This window comes from Solanum dulcamara, chromosome 4, assembly GCF_947179165.1.
Source record: "Solanum dulcamara chromosome 4, daSolDulc1.2, whole genome shotgun sequence".
NCBI classification, from domain to species: Eukaryota; Viridiplantae; Streptophyta; class Magnoliopsida; order Solanales; family Solanaceae; genus Solanum; species Solanum dulcamara.
In genome coordinates, this window is record NC_077240.1 from 3,879,881 (window position 1) to 3,900,065 (window position 20,185).

Here is a 20,185-nt window from a genome sequence, read left to right on the forward strand (position 1 = left end):
TTTTCGATCAAGTGAAATTTATGTTGTATAAGGTTTCTTAAAAGAAATAAGTACTATTTTTGTACTTTAAAGTTCCGTAATATCTCGAATAAGTTACATACTCAAAAGATAATAATTTAAATGATATTTTAGCAATCATTATCCATTGCAATAAAAACTAAAGTCATAAAGGATATTGGAGAGGAGCCGCTTCCACTATTTTTCCTGCTCGCAGTACATATTACTTTAAAATAGTTTCTTGATTGGACAGTTGGATCAACAAAACCTTCAGCCATTAATATAACACCAACATTATCCCCTATTTGTCTTTTCAAATGAATTGGTTTAATTTTCATTCTTTAGAAATCAAACAAGAACTAGTGGTAGTCTCCGGAGCCCAGATTCCATCCGTCAAGGCCCAAATGTACGCGGGGAATTTTCGCATATAACCATTCAAATATATCTTAATTATGCTCTATAGCTATAGTTTGCTACTTACAATTCGTAACTATAGTTATAGCAACGTTTGTATAATTCGCGCATCATTTGTATATGTTTGTATAATTCGCTATACAATTCACATTTTTTGTATAACGTTTGTATATTTCACCATACAATTTATACAATTTATGCTTAACGTTTGTATAATTCGCTATACAATTTGTAGTATTTGTATATTTCGCTATATAATTCGATTCGCGTGCAGCGTTTGTATAAATCGCGCGAATTATACAAAACTCAAACTGTAATTACAGCTAAATGTTTACCACGAGCCATAATTAATTAAAACTATAGCTATATTAGCTAATTGACTTATATATATTTGCTTATCCGTATAATTTTTTGATGCTTTTAACTGAGCCCAACTAATCTCTATCTCATCTGTTTCTTCATCAATCACCGGGTAAGGTATTCTCAACTCCTTACATTTGGGCCTAGGCCCAATTTTAGTTATTGGCTAAAGCGCTGGTCTTCTCTAGTTATTAATAATAGAAAAAATAACTAAATACACATCTTATTTTATCATAATCTCTAAAATTTCCTACTCTTTAAAAAAAATAATCAAAAATCCTCTTTCAAATAAATCACTCCCCTCTCGCTGCTACATCCTTATCCCCTCTCGGATACATCCCTCCCTTATATATCCGGATGTCATATCCCTTCTCTAATATATCTCCATCCCCTCTCTATTACATCCCTCCCCTATGTATTTGGATTTCTGCTGATGTATACGGAAGTCCAGTGATGCATGTGAAATTCATAAATTTTAAAAAGCCTTTTTTAATTTGAAAAAGAGCAGAGAAATAATGTGATTAGTTCTTAATACTATGTGACTTATATAAATTACAAATAGGCCTTTGATACAAAATGGAAATCATTTATATATGATTCTGGTCATATATTTGCACGGATTGTCCCTTTTAGGACCATTTTTTAGTAAATGCTTACTTCTGTATTTCTCTTGCAATTTATGAATCATTAGTCTAAAGATTTTTCTTTAACAAAATAAAAATCTTATGAAAACATGTTAAATCACGATGTCAAATTTTATAATTTAGACAATTTAATATTTTATTAATTTCAGAAATAACATATAATCAGATTTAAGAATACAGACAAAATCTAAATAATAATCTAAAACGAGACATTTGGCTAAATCAACGGTTGAATCAACACATATATCCACCAATGAAAACATAACAGAAGTAAAATAAAAATAGAAGCCGCACATAAATTAATAAATCTCGAATTAATTAATACCGTTCAATGTAAATAGATGGTCAAACATTAGCTACCTTGTAGAAAGAAAAAATGAAAAATTACCCTTTTACACATATTTTAATACCATATTTATTTATATTCCCTATTATACCAAAAAAATTCCAAAATCCTTCTTTTTCCTTTAACTCTCTCTCCCTCACTGATACATCACTCTTCCTCCCTAAATCCTCGCCCTAATTCGCTCCTCTTCATCAGTTTTTGAGATTTTGAATTTATGAGTACATCTGTTACTCAATTTCAAGGTTTTAACTAAGGTATATTTTAATTTTTCCTTATATGGAATCTCACTTCATCCTCATTCAATCTGATTTCTCCTAAAATTTGTATCGTTTGATTTCTTCTGTAAATCTTTGAAAAATCTTCTAAAATTGATATCATTTGCTTTCTTCTGTAAATCTTTCTGTTTTTGTAACTCATATCTTCAATAATGCATATGAAATCCGTTCATGGTCTCAAACAGTCGAATATAAATCAAGGAATTCTTATTTCACCTGATTCTGATTCATCTTGGGAAGGTTACGACAAGGTTACATCCAAACATCGTAACGATCCAGCAGTAATGGATAAGCTACGTGAGAAATTGAAGTCGAAAGCTCCAGTTAAACATGCACTCAAAGAACTAGACAACAAGATTGAATGGGTTACAATACGCCCTAATCTCCCAAAGGTATGAGTTCAATTAAGGTTTTTTTTAATGAAGTTTTTATGAAGGTTTTTTGATTCTGATACATATCGTTTATGTATCAGCTTATCATGTATCAAGCGCTAACTCTTCTGATATATAGTGTGTGTTTTAAATGCTATTTTTTTTATAGATTTACTACTTCTGATACATCGTGTTTAAGTGTCAGTTTCTATTGTATCAAGTTTTAATGATTCTGATACATCTATATTTTTGTATCAAATTATAATTTATAAAGCGTTACTGCTTCTGATACATCTTCTGTATGTATCAGAATCTCATGTATCAAATATTTTAATGCATATGATACATCGTATTTATGTATAAAGTTCAAGTTGTATTTAACCATTTTTAATGTCAATGCGGGGAATGAAATACGTCATCAAGAAGATCCCGTCCCACCCATTGAGATTCGGCACGACATATAGGGCTAATTTTCTTAATGATTTTGAATCATCGATTAATTGATGAAACGCGAATTTTGTTTTGAATTGATGCTCTGTTGTTTTCCTTGGAGTCGATGCTCTATTTTTTGGCTTGAAACTTCATGTACATAACTGTCGCCTTCTTTAACCAATTAATCTCATTAATTAGATCAGTAATTGATTTAAAGAGTCAATCATACCTTATCTCAATCTACTATCCATAAATAGATGATGTGCATTAACTACTCTATAGCTAAAGTTGATGTATCAGATACATAACTTATGTATCAGCAAAACTGAAAAATAATTGAAAATGACTTCGGTTTGAATTGATGCTCTATTTTTTTCATTCGAGACGATGCTCTGTTTTTTGGCTTGAATCTTCATGAATATAAAAGTTATTTTTTTAACAAATTAATCTCATTAATTAGATCAGTAATTCAATTAAAGAACCAATCATACCTTACATTAAGATGTTAACCATAAATAGCTGATATGCTTTAAATATTCTACAACTAAAGTTGATGTATCAGATACATAACTTATGTATCAGCAAAACTGAAAAAAAATTGAAATCGAATTTCGTTTGAATTTATGCTCTGTTTTTGGGCTTGAATCTTCATGTACACAACCGTTATTTTTTTTAACCAAATTAATCCTATTAATTAGATCAGTAATTGATTTAAATAACTAATCATACCTTATATTAAGATAATATCCATAAATAGATGATCTTCATTAATTATTTTATAGCTAAATTGATGTATCAGATACATAACTAATGTATCAAAAAAAATTGAAAAAAGGGGAAATCGGGTAATTTTGATACAATGAGGGCTGTTTAGTAATTAGACTTTTCCATTATGGGATTTAGGTAAAGTTTACAAGAAAAAAAATAACATCCCAAATTACATATAATCCTTCCATAAAAATAGGGTGGCCCAGTTCTATATGATGTTTCTTAAGTTTGAAATTTGTTGCATGCCTTTTAATTAAGTTTGTTGCATGAGGCTTACTTAATACAATTATCTTTTATATATAATTTCTAAGATATTTAAAGAGGAGCTTATTTTATGTATGTCAAAAAATAACAATTGCGGAATTTCCTTATCAATGAAGACTAGACATTGTAGGGGCCAAAGCTAGGTGACACAATATATTAATGAGCGATATTTTATTTTAGTACAATTAAGTTTGGTTTAAAATAGAGATAAAATCAATTTTTAGTATGTGCTAATTATTGTGTACATCTCTATTGAGATTAATTATTAATCAATTCGATGTTCAGTTAGTTATCAGATAAGTTACAGATTAGTTAGTTATTTTTGTGTCAGAGTTAGTTACTTAATCGTGAGTAGGTTAGTTAGTTTCAGCTAGATATTTTCTTCCTCAACTTGTATAAATAATGCATTACTTCAGCTTCCATCATTCATTCAGAAATAGAGAGAATGATGCCCTAAACTAATTTCTTTTAGTGCTGAGCTTGTTGTCTTCCAGAGTTCACCATTGTTGGTGATTCTCTGACTTATTCTTATTTTTCTGGCCAAGCCTTAACATGGTATCAGAGCAAGGATGAGCATCGCAGTGATTGAATTTGATTTTTAGTTTGAGGATTCTTCGATTCGATTCTCTGCTTAATTCTTCTTCAAATTAGATTCTCGGCTTGATTGTTTTAATTTTTTGTAGCACACTCCAATCAATTGAATCATAATTCTCTCGATCTCTTATATGTTTCGTTTCTAATATGTTAATTCACATACATACACATTCAATTCTTCTTCGAAATTTTTCTGCTTTTCTTTTGATCAATTGCAATGGTAGAAATCACAAATCCAGTTGTGGATAAGCAAATTGACCCTAGCATTCCCCTCTACATTCATTCATCTGATAGTTCAGAGGTGACTCTTATACTAGGTCCTATTGATGGAATTGACTATCGATCATGAAGACGCGGAGTTCTCAGATCCTTATCTGTGGAGAACAAGCTAGGTTTCATTAATGGAGATAGTAAGAAGTCTGCTTCAACTGATATAAGTTATAAGTTATCGACAGTGGGAACGATGTGATGATATGGTCACATCTTGGATCCTTAACTTCTTGAGTAGAGAAATCGAGGATAGTGTAGAGTATGTGGATAATAGTCTAGAGCTATGGACTAAGTTGGAGGATAGGTATGATCAAACTAATGAGGAAAAGTTGTATCAAGTTCAGAAAGAAATCAATGATCTTAGTCAAGGAATTTTGGACATCACAACATACTACACTCGGATGAAAACACATATAAATTATCCCCTTTTTGAGTTTCATAGCTAAACTATTGGAAGTGTGAGTTTCATACCTAAATTATCACTTATTAGTTTGATAAACACACCTGGTGTGTGTAATACACTCTTTCTACTCTCCCTATTACACCTAAACCTCACAGAACCAAGTTTGATCCTAAAGCTTCTCCACATGTATTTGTAGGTTATCCCTTTGGTACAAAAGGCTACAAAGTGCTAAGTCTAGTCACCAAGAAACTGTATATCTCCAGGGATGTCATTTTCCATGAGACAATATTTCCTTTTGCATTAACTAAGGATCCCAGTTTCTTTCCTTCACCTCTCAAGCATATTTCCTTGTCTGAATATGTTCCTTGTCCCACTCCTCATAGTTCATCTGTTGTTCCTGTTCAGTGTGATCAAAGGGTGACATGTGATACAGTTCCTCCCTTGTCTCCTACTCTCCACTCTTCTAATGTTACTTCACCTCCACCACATTTTCCAAGTTCACACACATCTCCTCTTGTCTCTCAATCTCAACCTCCTGCTCCCATTGCTACCAGTATTCCTCCTGTTCCTATTGCTCCCAATATTGAAGCTAGAAAATCTCACAAGGCTCACAAACTACCTGCCTATTTATCTGACTATGCTCACTATCTTCCCACCTCACAATCATCCACATCAAACCATCCCTCCTCCTTGAATTCATGTTTTATTCTTCATAATCACATTTCTTCTGAAGATTTATGTCCTGACAGTCGGTCTTTTGCTATGAACATTTCTCATGATTGTGAGTCATCTAGTTATAAGGAGGCAACACTTGATCCTGCCTGGCATGAAGCCATGACTCAGGAATTTGTTGCACTGCATTTTGCCAATGAATGATTTCTCGCAATAGCTATAAAACGGCTTTATATCAGGTATAATTGGTTAAAGCGGACACCCAACTATGAAAAAGCCTCCTTTCTAAATCTAATTTTTTTGTCCTTTTATTTCCTGAGGCAAATCAGCCCTGGCTCTTTTCATAATACTTGGTCTCTCATAAAGCTACCTGCTGGTAAGAAAGCAATTGACTGCAGGTGGGTCTACAAAGTAAAACACAGCTGAAAATAAAAACAAAATTTAAATAGAAACTTTAGAGGTTTATTTTATTGAATCTAACATCACCAATCAAAACACAATAAAAGTAAAACAAAATTAGAAGCAGCACATGAATATAGAAATCTCGAATTTACGAATATCATTCAACATAAATTGATGGTCAACATTAGCTGCCCAACGAAATCTCGAATTACATATAATCCAGACAAATCATCAAAACAAGAGCCTAAGATGTCACTTTCCATTTTCTTTTAATTTTCTTCATTAAGAAAAGGGGACAACTTGGGTCACACAAGTTAATGGACAATATTGGTTACCCCACCAAAAATAAATTTAGCGTTAGTATACCATATACCAATACCATATGTGATTTTAGTGCAATTAATTTTCGTTTTAAAATATCCCAGGGTAGTTGAATTAGTGTGGCAGTCAACAAATGATATTTCATTAGACAGGTCAAAGATTGATTTTTCCTACTAATATTTTCTTTTAAATATAAGTATTCTCACTTTCATAAATACTTTATTTTGTCTCAATTTATATGAGGAGATTGAGAATATAATGGTCAAGATACTTATTTTTTAATTATGAATTTAGATGTAAATTCTTTCATATTTAAAAATAAAAAAATTATAATACTACAAGTTAATATAATTAAAATTTCAAAATATTAAAAAAAATAAAAATACTGATACCATAGATTTTCATGTATTAATAATACACTCCTCAATACATAATAGAGTCACATAACATGAAAAATTGTACCAAATAAAATACTACTAATATATAAAGCTAATGCATACATTATTTTTGCTAATTTTATAATATAATATAATTGAATTTTTTGTGTTATCACACCACTAAAGATTGATGAAGTGATATCTCAAATTTAAATCATGAAAAAATGCGATTTTTATTATAAATAACGTAAATTCTAAATCGGAAATAAGTAAGGCGAAAGTTTGGGCAGTTGTGCTCTGTTTCCAAATATGACGATGACAGAGAGAGAGGAGCCTTTGACGCCGGCCGGCCGATTATTCATCCAGCCGGAGATGGACCAAGTCATCAATTGCGCCATTTCCATCGACGATCCAATCGACGTTGACGCCGTCAAATTGGAAATAAGCAATTCCATATTAGTTAAACATCCTAGATTCTCCAGCATCATGGTCAAAGACTCATGTAGCCGCGAAAGATGGCGTAAAACTGAAGTTAACGTGGATGATCACTTCATTATCCGCCGTGAACCACTCACTGATGATCCTTCAGTTTCCGATGAAGATGCCGTTAACGATTACGTAGCGGATCTCTGTGTTTCGACTCCGCTTAGTTTAACGAAGCCCCTTTGGGAATTTCATCTTCTCTTAGCTCATAATTGTGCCGTTTTGAGACTTCATCATGCTCTTGGTGATGGAATTTCACTTATGTCCATGTTCATGTCTTGTTGCCGGAGAGCCGATGATCCTAATCAGCGCCCGACAACTCATGGTATTTCCTTTCTAGGACTATCTCATTTAAAAGTTTTAACGCTTTGCAAAATTTGGTCTATTGAAAATGTTTATGTCAAAAAAATTGCGCCGGTAGAGTGTTCTGATATCATATTAAATTACGTGTTTAATTATTTCATCTAAAAATAAATTGTTAAATATAATATTTTTGTTTTAATTTACTTAATTATATTTTCGATAGGGGTTGGGACTTCGAGTTCATCAAATGATCGCAAGGTATGGAGCTTGTTGAAGAAGTTGTTGAAGGTGATATGGTACACGTTGGTGTATGTTATAGAGTTTGGTTTGAGGAGTTTGTGGTTGAAGGATAAGAGGACAGCCATAAGCGGCGGAGCTGGAGTTGAGCTATGGCCGCGGAAACTGGCGACGGCCAAGTTCAAGATTGACGACATGAAGACGGTTAAAAATGCCATCGCTAATGCTGTGAGTTAATTTCTTCTACACCTCTAATTAATCTCATGCCGTTGGATTGGAATATATATATATATATATATATATATATACCTCGTTTCAAAATACGTGATAATTCTACCTTGGACAAGAAAATCAAGCATTGCTTTAAAGATTTCAGGCAATTTTTTTTAATAAAGATAAAATTAAACTAACTTTATTAATGTCTTTTGATTATATAAAATATACAACAACAACCCAGTGAAATCCCACAACATGGAGTCTGCGGAGGGTAGAATGTACGCAGACCTTACTCCTACACGGCTGTTTCCTGGAGACCCTCGGCTCAGTAAAAGCATAAATGCATAAAAAATATTAGATAAGAATAGAAAATTAAAAGCTTTATGAGAAAAATAACAAACAAATAACGAATAGATAACAAATAAATAAATACAAATAACAAATAACGATTAAATAAATAATGAAAGCGTCACAGGTAAAATTGATTATATAAAATATATAAAAAATAAAATACCATTTATTTTAAAATAAAAAAATTATTTTCATTATAATTTGATTGCATCGATTGAATTGAGAGTTTATTTAATAGTTCACGGCCACAGATGCGGAAATTAAGATTTTTTCCATGCCATGTGCTTATATTATTTTTATTATTATGTAATTATAATTAATTAATTTATATATTTATTTTATTTAATTATTGAATAATGAATTACCGAGATCATGTGACCAATCTCATATAACGACTTCCCAATAAATTTAAAGCCATTTACATCACGAAACTAGAGGGAATGCTGGCATAAGATAAATTATTCTACTTTAGATGATAAGCTTAAAGTCTTATTCATATGCATTAATATTCACGTCTTCTTGTCAGCCTTTCTAAGCGACTAGCTTAGTGAGCCTTATTCACATGAATTAATTTTGCTTTTTCATTTATTTTTATTTGTTCAATTTAAAAATATTAAAAATAATGAATTATTTCATATTTATTGTTAAGTATTTATTATTAAAATATTACTATATTATTTTGTCTATACACTTTTAGTAAATTGATTGATTAGTTAGTTGTTCTTTTCTATATTAGGGAGAATCAGTTAGGAAAGTAATCCTTCCCGTTATTTTAATTGTCATACACTCATACTACTTGTTTTTTACACTTCTCTTTTGAAAAATTATTTTAAAATATAATATAATAATCTTTTTATTTTATTTTATTTTTTCTTTCACTATATTAATTTCTATGATAAAGATAGAAAAAGTAATGCAAAATTCAATCCATAGACAAGTAACTGAATCTGTTTTAATTTTTCCAACTAACGTATATAATAAATCAATTATTCTTAATAATTACGACAATTAAAAATGAACCAAATGAGTAATTGTGGCATCAAAAGTTTAGAGACGTCATTTCCTAGCTAGAACTAGTGGTGATAAGAAAAAAAAAGAAAAAAAAGCAGAACTTGTGGCCGTGGAGGTTGGGCAAAGCATATAAAACAATCTATTTCGTTCATTTTTATTTTCTTGATAAACATTGTGTACGGATTAGTTTACGAGTACTTTGAATAATTTTACAAGACATTTTCTATCTCTCATCAATAACAAAAATTGGATAACATTATTTATTAAAATCAAGACAAATGAGAAGAGATCACTTAATACTTCAGTCTTTTCTCAATTCAATAAAAGTTTTTAAAAGAAAAAGCCCTCAGCTTTATTAAGGAGTTTATTCTTCCTTTTTTTTCCCCTCTCCGTTCAGTTTCATGTTAGCGTATTCATTTCTTCTTCCTCTTTTTTTTTTCCACTCTATTCTGTTTCACGACAAATTAATAGTTCCTACATCACAAAAAACGTATTGATTTCTTCTTTCTCTATTTTTCCCAACCCTAGAAAATATTTTTTCTAAAAAAAACAAGTTAATTTTATCCTACGTACCAAATACAAAAAAATAACAAAACATTTTTCAACTAATAGTTTCTTTCGTGCCCAACGCACCGCTTGTCAAGTTGTGATTCACGGCTGTCAAGTTTGAGGAAAAGTCATATGTTAATAACTACAATGAGCCCCACAAGAGATCACCCCAAGCAAATGACGTGGCCTATCCTCTCTTTTCGTTTCTTTTTTATTTATTAGTATTATTTTTAGAGATAACTATCAAAAATACATATAAATTATTCTTTTTTGAGTTTCATACGCTATTGAAAATGTGAGTTTCATATCTAAATTATCACTTATTCGTTTGAGAAATACACCTGGTGTGTGTAATACACTTTCTTTACTCTCTCTATATTTTGAAAAACATTTGACACATGGATAAAATATTTCATCTTAACAAAAATTAGATAAACTATTAATATTAGTTAAAAGTTGATGATTAAAGTATTTTTATCCAAAAAAAAAGAAATTATTTTTTTTAAAAATAAAATTTAAAATACTTTGTTCACGCACTGCACCACCTCCCCCACCCCCTCCCATAATCCCTGTCCTTCTATTTTTAAATTTTTTTATTATAAAATATTTTAAAAAAATTCATACTTCACACCATCCCCCACCCCTTCCTAAAAAATATTGTTATTTTTATTTTAAAATAAAATCCCTCCGCTCTTCATTTATATTGTTTTTTAATATTTTTCTCGTTTTGTGTTAGATATGTATATATATTGTTGGAGAAATATTTTTTCCTACTTGCCTACCGAATATAACAGAAATAAAAATTTTATTTTAAGAAAAGTCTTGCGGCAAGTAAAAAATACTTTCCTAAAATCATATATATATATCACAAAACAAGAAAAAAAAATGAAAGTGAAGGGTTAGGTAAGAAGGGGTAGAATTTTTGTTTTAAAAATAAATAAATAAAAATATCTAAATTATTATTTGAGGGACGGAGATGAAGTACGAATTTTTTTAAAAAATTTATAAAAAAATTAATAAATAAAAATAAAAATAAAAATTTGAGGGGGGGGGGGTAGGGTATGGTGAGAGAAAGTAGTGGAGTGAAGTAAGAAAAATATTTATATTTTATTTTATATTTTTTTTGGGCGGGAGATAATTATACTTTAATCTTAATTTTAACTAATTCTAATAATTTATTTAATTTTTGTTAGGATGGAATGTTTTGTCCATGTGGAGTATAATATGACAATTTTTTTTAAATGGAAGAGAGAAGTGTGTTTCTCAAACTAATAAGTGATAATTTATGTATGAAATCCATACTCCCAAAAGTATGAAACTAAAAAAAAGAGTGATAATTCAAGTGTGTTTTTGACACTTATCTTTTATTTTTATGTATATTAAATTCTCCAAATTTTCATATTGAGGACCGACCATGGTTCTCAACCTCAGCTTATACTAGACTAGATATATCAAGAGCCCGTTTGGATTGACCGAAAAAAGTAGTTTTTAAGTTAAAAAAATAAAAAGTCAAACTTAAATATTTTAAGTCAATTTTAAATTTGTCAAACATTCTCAAAAATTAATTTGACCAACTTTTAAGTCAATCCAAACAAACTCTAAATATACTAATAAATTTGCAACTGCTTAACTGATTTCTTAATTCTGTAGACTATCAACGATGTCCTCTTTGGAATCATTTCACGTGGGCTCTCTAGGTACCTGGATCTGCGTTCACCCAAAGGTATATAAAAACAACTCCTTTAATCACACCTACTTAATTCTCCTAATATCTATATCCTTCGTTCAATAAGGGTTGATTGCTCAGATGATCAGTCAACTAATAATTATTATCTCAATACATTTACAGCTATGAAAGAAGGGTTTCAGATGACTGGAGTTGCCATGATCAATTTAAGAAAACAATCTGGATTACAGGTGAAACATTAAGTTTCCCAAATATAAAATGCAGCAAATAGAATTTTGTTAGACAGTAATAATATCAAACGTTTTATATTTATATTTCCAGGACATTTCAGAGCTGATGAAGAGCAAATCGGGAGCACGGTGGGGTAACAAATTTGGGATGCTACTGTTACCAGTTTATTATCACAAAGGAGGAAGTGATCCATTGCAGTTTGTAAAGAGAGCTAAAACAATGATAGACAAGAAAAAGTTATCACTAGAGGGTCCTTGCTCCTACAAAATTGGAGACTTTATCATGTCCTTTTTTGGTCCTAAGGTACACTATTTACTATATAATTAGAGGTGTCATAAAGTCAAACCTCAAAATGAGTCAAGTTAAGTTAATAAACGAGTCATAACCCAACTCATTTAAACTTTGGGGGTCTGAAAATGGATTGATTTTGTCATTCTAAATTGTTGTCTCTACGTGTGGGCTGTGGCTGCCATTTTTTGAGTTACCATACTTATTCTACTGTTTTATGTTTGTGGTGTGTAGCTAGCTAGCTTGCTCAACTACAGAATTATTAGCAATACAACTTTCACAATCTCAAATGTGATCGGCCCTCAAGAGGATATCACCTTCGGAGGGAACCACATATCATCTGTTAGAGTCACTTCTACTGCCCTGCCCCATGTAAGTTTCTTAACGTATTGACTTGTCTACATCAACTTTACCAGTTAAGCCACGACTCTTCTTCGTCTCTAAATGTGCCTATATGGGTATATTTTATATTAATGCAGGCAATCACAATGCACATGGTGAGCTATGCAGGAAGAGCTGACATGCAAATATTGGTGGCCAAAGACATCATCCCTGATCCCAAAGTTCTAGCCAAGTGTTTTCAGGATGCCTTACTGGAAATGAAGGAAGCTGCTCAAGCTGTTGCCAAAGATTAAAGGATATAACTTATACACATCGACACGTAAAGAACTCTTTTTCTTACACTATCATTGTAATTTAGGAAGGATATGTAATTTAGAGGTACCGTTACTTGTAAAAGAGTTGAGACAGAAGTTCCTGTCTTACTCTTTGTTGTTATTATTGGACTGTAAATTACTCCTAATGAATTGGCGCACATTCATTGAGGCCCCTTTCTGAGTATTTCTTCTTTCTTCCTTCCAATTCCTGTTCTCCCCTTCTTGATTCTACAACAACATACCCAATGTAATCTCACAAGTGGGGTATGGGGATGGTAGACATAGAGAGGTTATATAGACCTTCGGCTTAAAAAAGGTTCTTGCAACATTAAGCAAATAAACAGAGGCTTTTATTACATAAGTACATACAGAGCACACTCAAAAAAGTCCATGAAGGCAAGTAAGTGAATCAATATCCAGGCTGCAGATGCATACCTTACAAGATGATACAAATATCTATGTGCATTATGTGTGATCAAACCAAAAACTGCATGCTGAGAAGTAAAAACCTGAGTTTCTTGCACCGACTAGAAAGCTTCAATGGCTAAAGGAAAGGCTCTTTTCTTGCTTCTTCCATACTTCTTCCTAAGCAAGAGTTTCCTGAGAAAATTCACCCCTTGCTTCTTGCTCGGCAAAATTACCATAGTTCCAATATTGGGAGATTTAGCTTCAGGCTGTGGGCTTTGTGTCGTGAGAACTGTATCAATGGTTCTTAGAGGTTCTTCTAAGTTGGGAGAGTCGAGGTTCTCCTTTTCCACGTCATCCTCATTAAGCATCCGATCAAGTAAAGACATGTGCTTCCTCATTTTCTTACCGCTGGCATTAGTGTCACCAACTGTATTTTCCTTTGGAGGCAAAGCTAGGGCCTTAATTTGCTTTCCTAGATTCATTATAGTGTCTTGACACTCAGCCAACTTTGCAGAGGCAGCAGTTATCTCCCATCCCTGCCAATTTGAACAATCATTTCTCTACATGACACAGCAATAAAGTACAAAATAGCATTCTCCACGATTCTTTTTGTTGGAGGTATTATTGATAAGGTATGGCAGTACCATTAATGCATTCAATTTGTCATGATATAATGAAAAAATATAGCAATTACTTATCGAGTTCGACAAGTTATAGCAGTCACTTTTTAACAATTAAAATACTTTTACTAGTTTTAGGCTTTTAGCCATCAAATTAAGCTTTAAGCCTTTACTTGATCTCGCATACATATTCATAGCAGTGACATGCAACAGTTGACGGAAATCTATTTTGAGTGGATTCCCGAGATCATACAAGTTCCAATACGCGGCCACCAGCTGTTAACGCAGCTAAAGAACTTTTCTTAGGGCTTGAGGTCACAAATATATAGACAAAAGAAGTAAGAGAGAGGCAATGTCGTCTCTGCCTATCTGAGATGGAGGGTGGGAGGGGGGAGGATGTTGTAACTAGACAAGAATACCACTCAAAAAACAAACTCAAATTGGCAGAAGAGGAACTCACAGTTTGTTGGAGCCCTTTTTCTTGATCCACGCCATCCACAGAAGTTGTTTTGGCAGTAATACTGTCAATCAGATATTAGAGAAGTTAGACCCTTTATTCTTTGAAAACTACTAATTAAGAACACAAAGTAAAAAGTGATGCATACCTTTCAAGTTGTAGTTGAAGCTCAAGACAAGTTCCTTCCAGCTCTTCACAACAGTGACTTCTATCTTCCAATTCTACTTGAAGAGAAGATAGCTTTGAAAGTGTTTCATTTAGTTTAACTCTAGTCACACTAAGCTGGGTGTCAAGATCATCATTGATAGATTTCTGATTTTCGATAAGATCCTCCATCATTCTTTTGGATTCTTTAGCTATCTCCAGTTCAGCTTGTAGGCCTTCAATAATTTGTTGTGATTGCTGAAGTTCACTTGCCAAGTTTTCGCACTTGTTCCTCGCTACCTGCAGCTTGACTTGTACATCTTTGTTTGAGGATTTCATACTGTTCATCTCATTTTTCAATCCTTCATTTTCTGCTTGGAGGATAGGATGCATCTTCTCTGATTCAAATGTAAGACTTTGTATCTTTGGAGATGTCACTGGTGATTTCCAAGTAATGTAACCACTGATGGGAAGCAGTTCAGAATGACCTACACCGGATGGAGGGATTACATTGTATGAAGCTACTCTAATGTCCTCTATTAGCTCATCGGCACCTTTTTTTGAGACACGGCTTTGCTCCATGATTATTTTCAAGATATCATGAAGCCAATTGGAGGATTTCTTCGCCATTGCCTCATTTGAATCACCTGGTCCTACTGGAACTAGTTCCTTACCAGTCGAGCCCGTCTGGTTTCCATGTGTCTCTATTCTCGAGGAGTCTGATAAAGTGAGACTTGCATCTGAGGGAGGATAAGAACTCTCTATTGTAGAATCAACAGCAACTATTGCAAGTTTCTCCATTTCAACAAAATCATCCATCAGACACATCTCAGAAACCCCATTCATTTTTGAACAAACACTTTCGTCTCTCTTGCTCGTGTCATAACTTGATATTGAGGAAGTTTCATATGATAGTGGACTAGCCAGGGCCAGCTCTTTGGAAGCCTTAACAGAAGAAACTAATCCAAGATGATGCCCTCCCTGGAAAATCTCAACTTCTTTCCTTGCTAACAACTCTTTCAAAACTCTGTTCTCTCCCTCCAGATTGCACATACGTTCGACCAAACAATTGATCTCCTTACGGAGAATGTCAGGATGGCCTTCCGGGGCTTTGTCTTTAGGAATTAAACTTCCAGTTGGGGGATCCGACCTCCTCCTCCTTATGACAGTCTGATTTTTTTCTTGCATTTCAATTTCATTCTTAACCTTTGACAATGCAACTTGACCTGGCAGCCGCTTGCGAGTTAGAAGACGCAATCTTTGACAATCTGCTTCCAATTTTCTAATTTTCTTCACATTCTCAAGATGCTGCTTATGTGAGGCATCCAAAGAGCGGTGGCTGAACTCCACCTCTTCATTCCGAATATGGAACTCCCTCTCAAGCATCTGAAATTCATACCTCAAGAAAGAATTTTCCTTCTCTACAGAATCTAACCTTAACATTAGTGCATTAAACTCTGCTTCCGCCTGTGCACCGCTCTTGGTTAGTTCTTCAATTATCTGCCCTTTCACGAGAAGTACCTTATTCAGATGACAATTCTCAAAAGTCAAATTTGCATTCCTTTTATTTGTTTCTGCTAATTTTTCCTCGAACATTTTGTGTGCCTTCTCAAATTCTTTTGATGTCCTCATTTCCGCGTCACGCACTTTTTGCTCCTCTTCTTCCCTGAGAGAAGCTAATTGCTGCATGTGATCCTTCAGGGCAGTGTTCAAGTGCATTATCCTTTCATTAGCAGCATCTCTCTGGTGTACCGCTTCATCGAGTTCCTTTTTAAGGCAAAGCACTTCAGCTTCAGCTTTCTTCTGGCCTAAAATAGCATGTCATGTCTTAGAAGGATATAGGTCATTTAGAACTAAGCTTCAAGGGAAACAGAGAGAACGTAAACTCAGAAAGTGTGCATGAGCAATACTAGAAAAACGAAGAAACAAAGTTGTTACCTGCAATAGCTTCTTGTTCCATTTCTGCAGACTTTATCAATTGTTCATCTTTAGAATTACACTCATTGAGGGTGGTTGCTAACTTCTCCTCTAATATTTTCAACGATTGCTCCAGATATTCGGTTTCATTTGGAACTGTCCCTCCCTGGACACAATGATTTTTTTAAAAACCTTGCTAATTTTGCATATAAAACAAGGGCATTACGGATTTACGGGTTAAAAAACTTGCACAAGAGCTACTACATTGGAGCTTTAAGATGTAACTTGAGCTAAAACCTCTGTCACACTAAAGTTGAATATGCTGCATCTTTTTTCTTTTTTTTTTGGTATAAACTTACCACACTCCGGGAGTGTTTACACCCGGCCAATAAATAAATAACACGTCACTTTAGTTAACTACAATTAGTAGTACTTAATCATAATTAACTATCATGTGTTTTGCAGATGATCTTAAAATATTACTAATATAAAGAATACTTAATAATATCTTGCTGTCCTCCATTAGGTTCCTAATGTTTACGTCAAATAAATTGACCGAGGAATAGCAATGTTATAGAAAACCCAGAAATCAATTGGGGATGTTTAAGTACCTCCATTCTATTTCCTTGCGCGGGATGATCAGATTTGGTGCTTGAAACAATTGTCTTCTCTGAAGATCGTTTCTTCGGCCATAACCACGACTTCTGGTCCATGATTTACTGTCACCATGAAATTCAGTAAAGAATTTCCAGAGAGCAAATGAGAAAGAATAAAAGAAAAAACAAAGAATCGAATACAATATTTTAAAAAAAAAACTCAGAATCAACCTTTTTAATTAATAAACTACGTATTAAAAAGCTTTTCTATCTCTAAAGATACTTAAAAACATGAACATTGCTTCTCTGCGAGCAATTCCCAAGTGGAAGCAGTCAAAAACAAATTTCAAATTTCATCCTCTCCAACACCCCAATCCCCGGCCCCCCTTGACCAACCCCAACATCCCAAAGAACCCCTTTTCTTGGGAAAAAAAATTCAACATAACCTCCAAAATTCACAATCTTGTTTTAGCAAAAGTGAAGAAAACAGAGAATAAAAGTCAGTCGTAGTGTAAAATTCTACAGTTTCAACATAACTACGGACACAAGGAGAGAGAACAATCAAAGGGGAAAACAATGAAAACAACAAAGCTCACTCAGCTACATAAAAACAAAACCATTTTAAAAGTGAAATTAATAAATTAAGTACTCACCAAGAAGCTCAATATAGCATGCACACAACAGACTACTCTTGAAAGTAACGTCGTTAAGAAAATATTATGCCCATTCAAGACAGAAGTTGAAACTAGATAAATAAAAGAGTAGCTGTGAGCAGCAAAAATTGCCACCGACAAGTTTACACACTTGGGAAGTGAAATGAAACCAACAGTAGTATATATGTGGGTCACCTTCACTTTGGCACAAGGGTAAAAATCAAAAGTCAAAAAAAGACTATAAAAGTAGCAGAGCTAGAGTAAGATAAAGTTTTTATTGAAGGGTCCATTCATTGACAAATAACAGTTGTTGCTCTCTAATAATGTCTGATGAATACGTTACACTTTCACGACATGCAAGGCATATACACTACTGTACTAGTTTCCCCATCTGTGACTCTCAACATCACCATCCATTCAATATTAACCATATCATATTGTAGTACTATTTTTACTTTTAATCCATATCATATCGAGGAGATAGGGGGTCAAGAGAATTGATTGTTGCATAATGATTTTGTCCCTTTATGGTATTATTCTATATATTTTCCTTGGTATTTAAAGGCTAAAAGAAGCATCTTGTCTTACCTTTGCTTTGAAAAATATCATTTTGTGGTCCCTTTTACTTAGTAAAGGTATCAAATTGGAGATCATGGTTTTCTCTTTTTCCTCGTCGCTTGTGTTACTTTGATCTTTGTTAATTATAGCTTTTAATCATCTTTATTCCATTTGGTTAATTATAATATAGTGCTTTGTGTTATCTGAAATGAAAGCAAACAAATAGGAAAAAGTATCACTTACCTTAGTGGGTTATGACTTATGAGCAGAGATAATCATCGCTTACCAACTACACTAACTATATTTGTTTAATTGATAGGATAATTGCTACTTTTCCTTTTATTATGCCTTTAAACAATACCATTTTATTCCCTCTTTATTGTTAAGGAAGGTAACACACCACAACTAAGTATAAAGCACGTGATGTAATCACAAGCAAAACATAAGACTTTCTTCTTATCTTTTGAATTCTGTCATAAGTAAGATGGGTAATAATTAGTGTAAACCATCCTCTATCAATTTGTTTCTTAGGGTGTGTTTCGTACCAAGGAAAATGCCTTAAAAGAAAACAAGTGATTAATTTTAAATTTTTTCCTGATGATTGATAAGTAAGCAAAGTATATTATCCCAATTACGTAAAAAAAAAGGGCAGCCCGGTGCACTTAAGCTCCCGCTATGCGCAGGGTCCGGGGAAGGGCCCGACCACAAGGGTCTGTTGTACGCAGCCTTACCTTGCATTTCTGCCAGAGGCTGTTTCCAAGGCTTGAACCCGTGACCTCCTGGTCACATGGCAGCAACTTTACCAGTTACTCCAAGGCTCCCCTTCTATCCCAATTACGTAATCTAGAAAAATATTATGAGATGGGGAAATGAGGGATAGGGGATGTCATGGTGGGGTGGTTGTTGTTGGAGTGTGGATAGGAGACAATAAGCTTGAAATTTCATTTATGAAACTTGTTTCTCTTAACTCTAGTAGAAATATTAAACAATTTTTTTTTTTGGTTTTCGGTGTCCAGAGTCCACATTGGAGCTTCAACTAAATTCGAATCGCGCACTGCAGGGTCCCATTGGGGGTGGTGCTCCCAATAGAATTTTTTCCATGCTCAAGACTCAAATCTGAGACCTCTTATTAAGGGTGAATCAATCCACCACAACCGATATTGATAGTAAAACAAATCTTGTATGGGTCCTCTGGCTATCTTATCTTCTTTATCATCTTAATAATGGGAAATGACATCTTGATTAGCCTCATTTACCAAATGGCCAAGCAGATTTCGCTTTCTCAGTTTGGTAGAGTTGAAATTTATACTACAATGAAAATAGACCATAAGTTGTGATGATTAGGTCCAATTACTGGTATGGAAGCTGGACAGAGACAGAATAAATGACCCGCCAAGATTGAAGGCTGCGGCCCAAAAGTTTGGCCCAATGCAAATTATTAAAAAAAAAAGGAAAAATTACTTAATTGAGTGCTTTTTAAAAATTAATTACTAATTTTAGCGATATTTTTTTATTTATTACCATTTATAACAATATATAGCAATATTATGATAAATCTACACTTGTATTAAAAGTGAATTGTGCATACAATATAAATGTATTATAAGTGTTTTAAAATATATATTATGTTTGTGTAGTAAGAAACTAACATAATGTATTATAAGTCTATTAAAATATATGATAAATGTATTATCCATTTATAAAACTTGTATTATATATGTTTTATAAATAGTTCTCTGCAATATGTATTAAAACTGTATTATAAATGTATTATAAGTGTTCAGTAAAATTATTTTTTTATTGCTATAAATGGTAAATATTTTCTTAATATTGTATATTTATGTAAGTTTCCCAAAAAAAACTGATTAGTGTTCAAATTAGACACTTTCGACTCAAAAATTGAAATACAT

At 32.9% G+C, this 20,185-nt stretch overlaps 2 protein-coding genes across 3 annotated transcripts; one reads left to right on the forward strand and one right to left on the reverse strand.

Annotated features, from left to right (window-relative positions):
- The first annotated feature begins 7,108 nt into the window (after positions 1-7,108).
- LOC129885571 (wax ester synthase/diacylglycerol acyltransferase 11-like) lies at positions 7,109-13,127 on the forward strand. Its single transcript, XM_055959896.1, has 7 exons — positions 7,109-7,718; positions 7,920-8,161; positions 11,711-11,783; positions 11,910-11,977; positions 12,069-12,281; positions 12,501-12,638; positions 12,746-13,127. Exons 1-7 carry the CDS (start codon positions 7,220-7,222, stop codon positions 12,899-12,901), a joined length of 1,389 nt encoding a protein of 462 aa, XP_055815871.1. The 5' UTR covers positions 7,109-7,219; the 3' UTR covers positions 12,902-13,127.
- Positions 13,128-13,229: 102 nt separating this feature from the next.
- LOC129885570 (filament-like plant protein 4) lies at positions 13,230-17,877 on the reverse strand. 2 transcript variants are annotated; one of them, XM_055959894.1, is made up of 6 exons: positions 17,718-17,877; positions 17,080-17,187; positions 16,490-16,634; positions 14,556-16,359; positions 14,411-14,471; positions 13,230-13,866 (listed from the first exon to the last, which is right to left on the reverse strand). In XM_055959894.1, the coding sequence occupies exons 2-6, from the start codon at positions 17,179-17,181 to the stop codon at positions 13,450-13,452; spliced, it is 2,529 nt and encodes an 842-aa protein (XP_055815869.1). In that variant the 5' UTR covers positions 17,182-17,187; positions 17,718-17,877; the 3' UTR covers positions 13,230-13,449. The 2 variants fall into 2 exon arrangements, with proteins under 2 accessions (XP_055815869.1, XP_055815870.1); XM_055959895.1 differs by lacking the exon at positions 17,718-17,877 and adding an exon at positions 17,296-17,657.
- Positions 17,878-20,185: the final 2,308 nt, after the last annotated feature.

What these genes read in the sequence shown, in the direction of transcription:
- LOC129885571 (XM_055959896.1), top strand. Translation starts at nt 7,220, where the DNA reads ATGACGATGACAGAGAGAGAGGAGCCTTTGACGCCGGCCGGCCGATTA. An exon ending in TCAGCGCCCGACAACTCATG is followed by an intron (nt 7,719 to 7,919) that starts GTATTTCCTTTC and finishes TATTTTCGATAG; the next exon opens with GGGTTGGGACTTCGAGTTCA. An exon ending in AAAATGCCATCGCTAATGCT is followed by an intron (nt 8,162 to 11,710) that starts GTGAGTTAATTT and finishes TTAATTCTGTAG; the next exon opens with ACTATCAACGATGTCCTCTT.
- LOC129885570 (XM_055959894.1), bottom strand. Translation starts at nt 17,181, where the DNA reads ATGGACCAGAAGTCGTGGTTATGGCCGAAGAAACGATCTTCAGAGAAG. An exon ending in CGCAAGGAAATAGAATGGAG is followed by an intron (nt 16,635 to 17,079) that starts GTACTTAAACAT and finishes CATTGTGTCCAG; the next exon opens with GGAGGGACAGTTCCAAATGA. An exon ending in AAAAAGGGCTCCAACAAACT is followed by an intron (nt 13,867 to 14,410) that starts GTGAGTTCCTCT and finishes TCAAATTGGCAG; the next exon opens with GGATGGGAGATAACTGCTGC.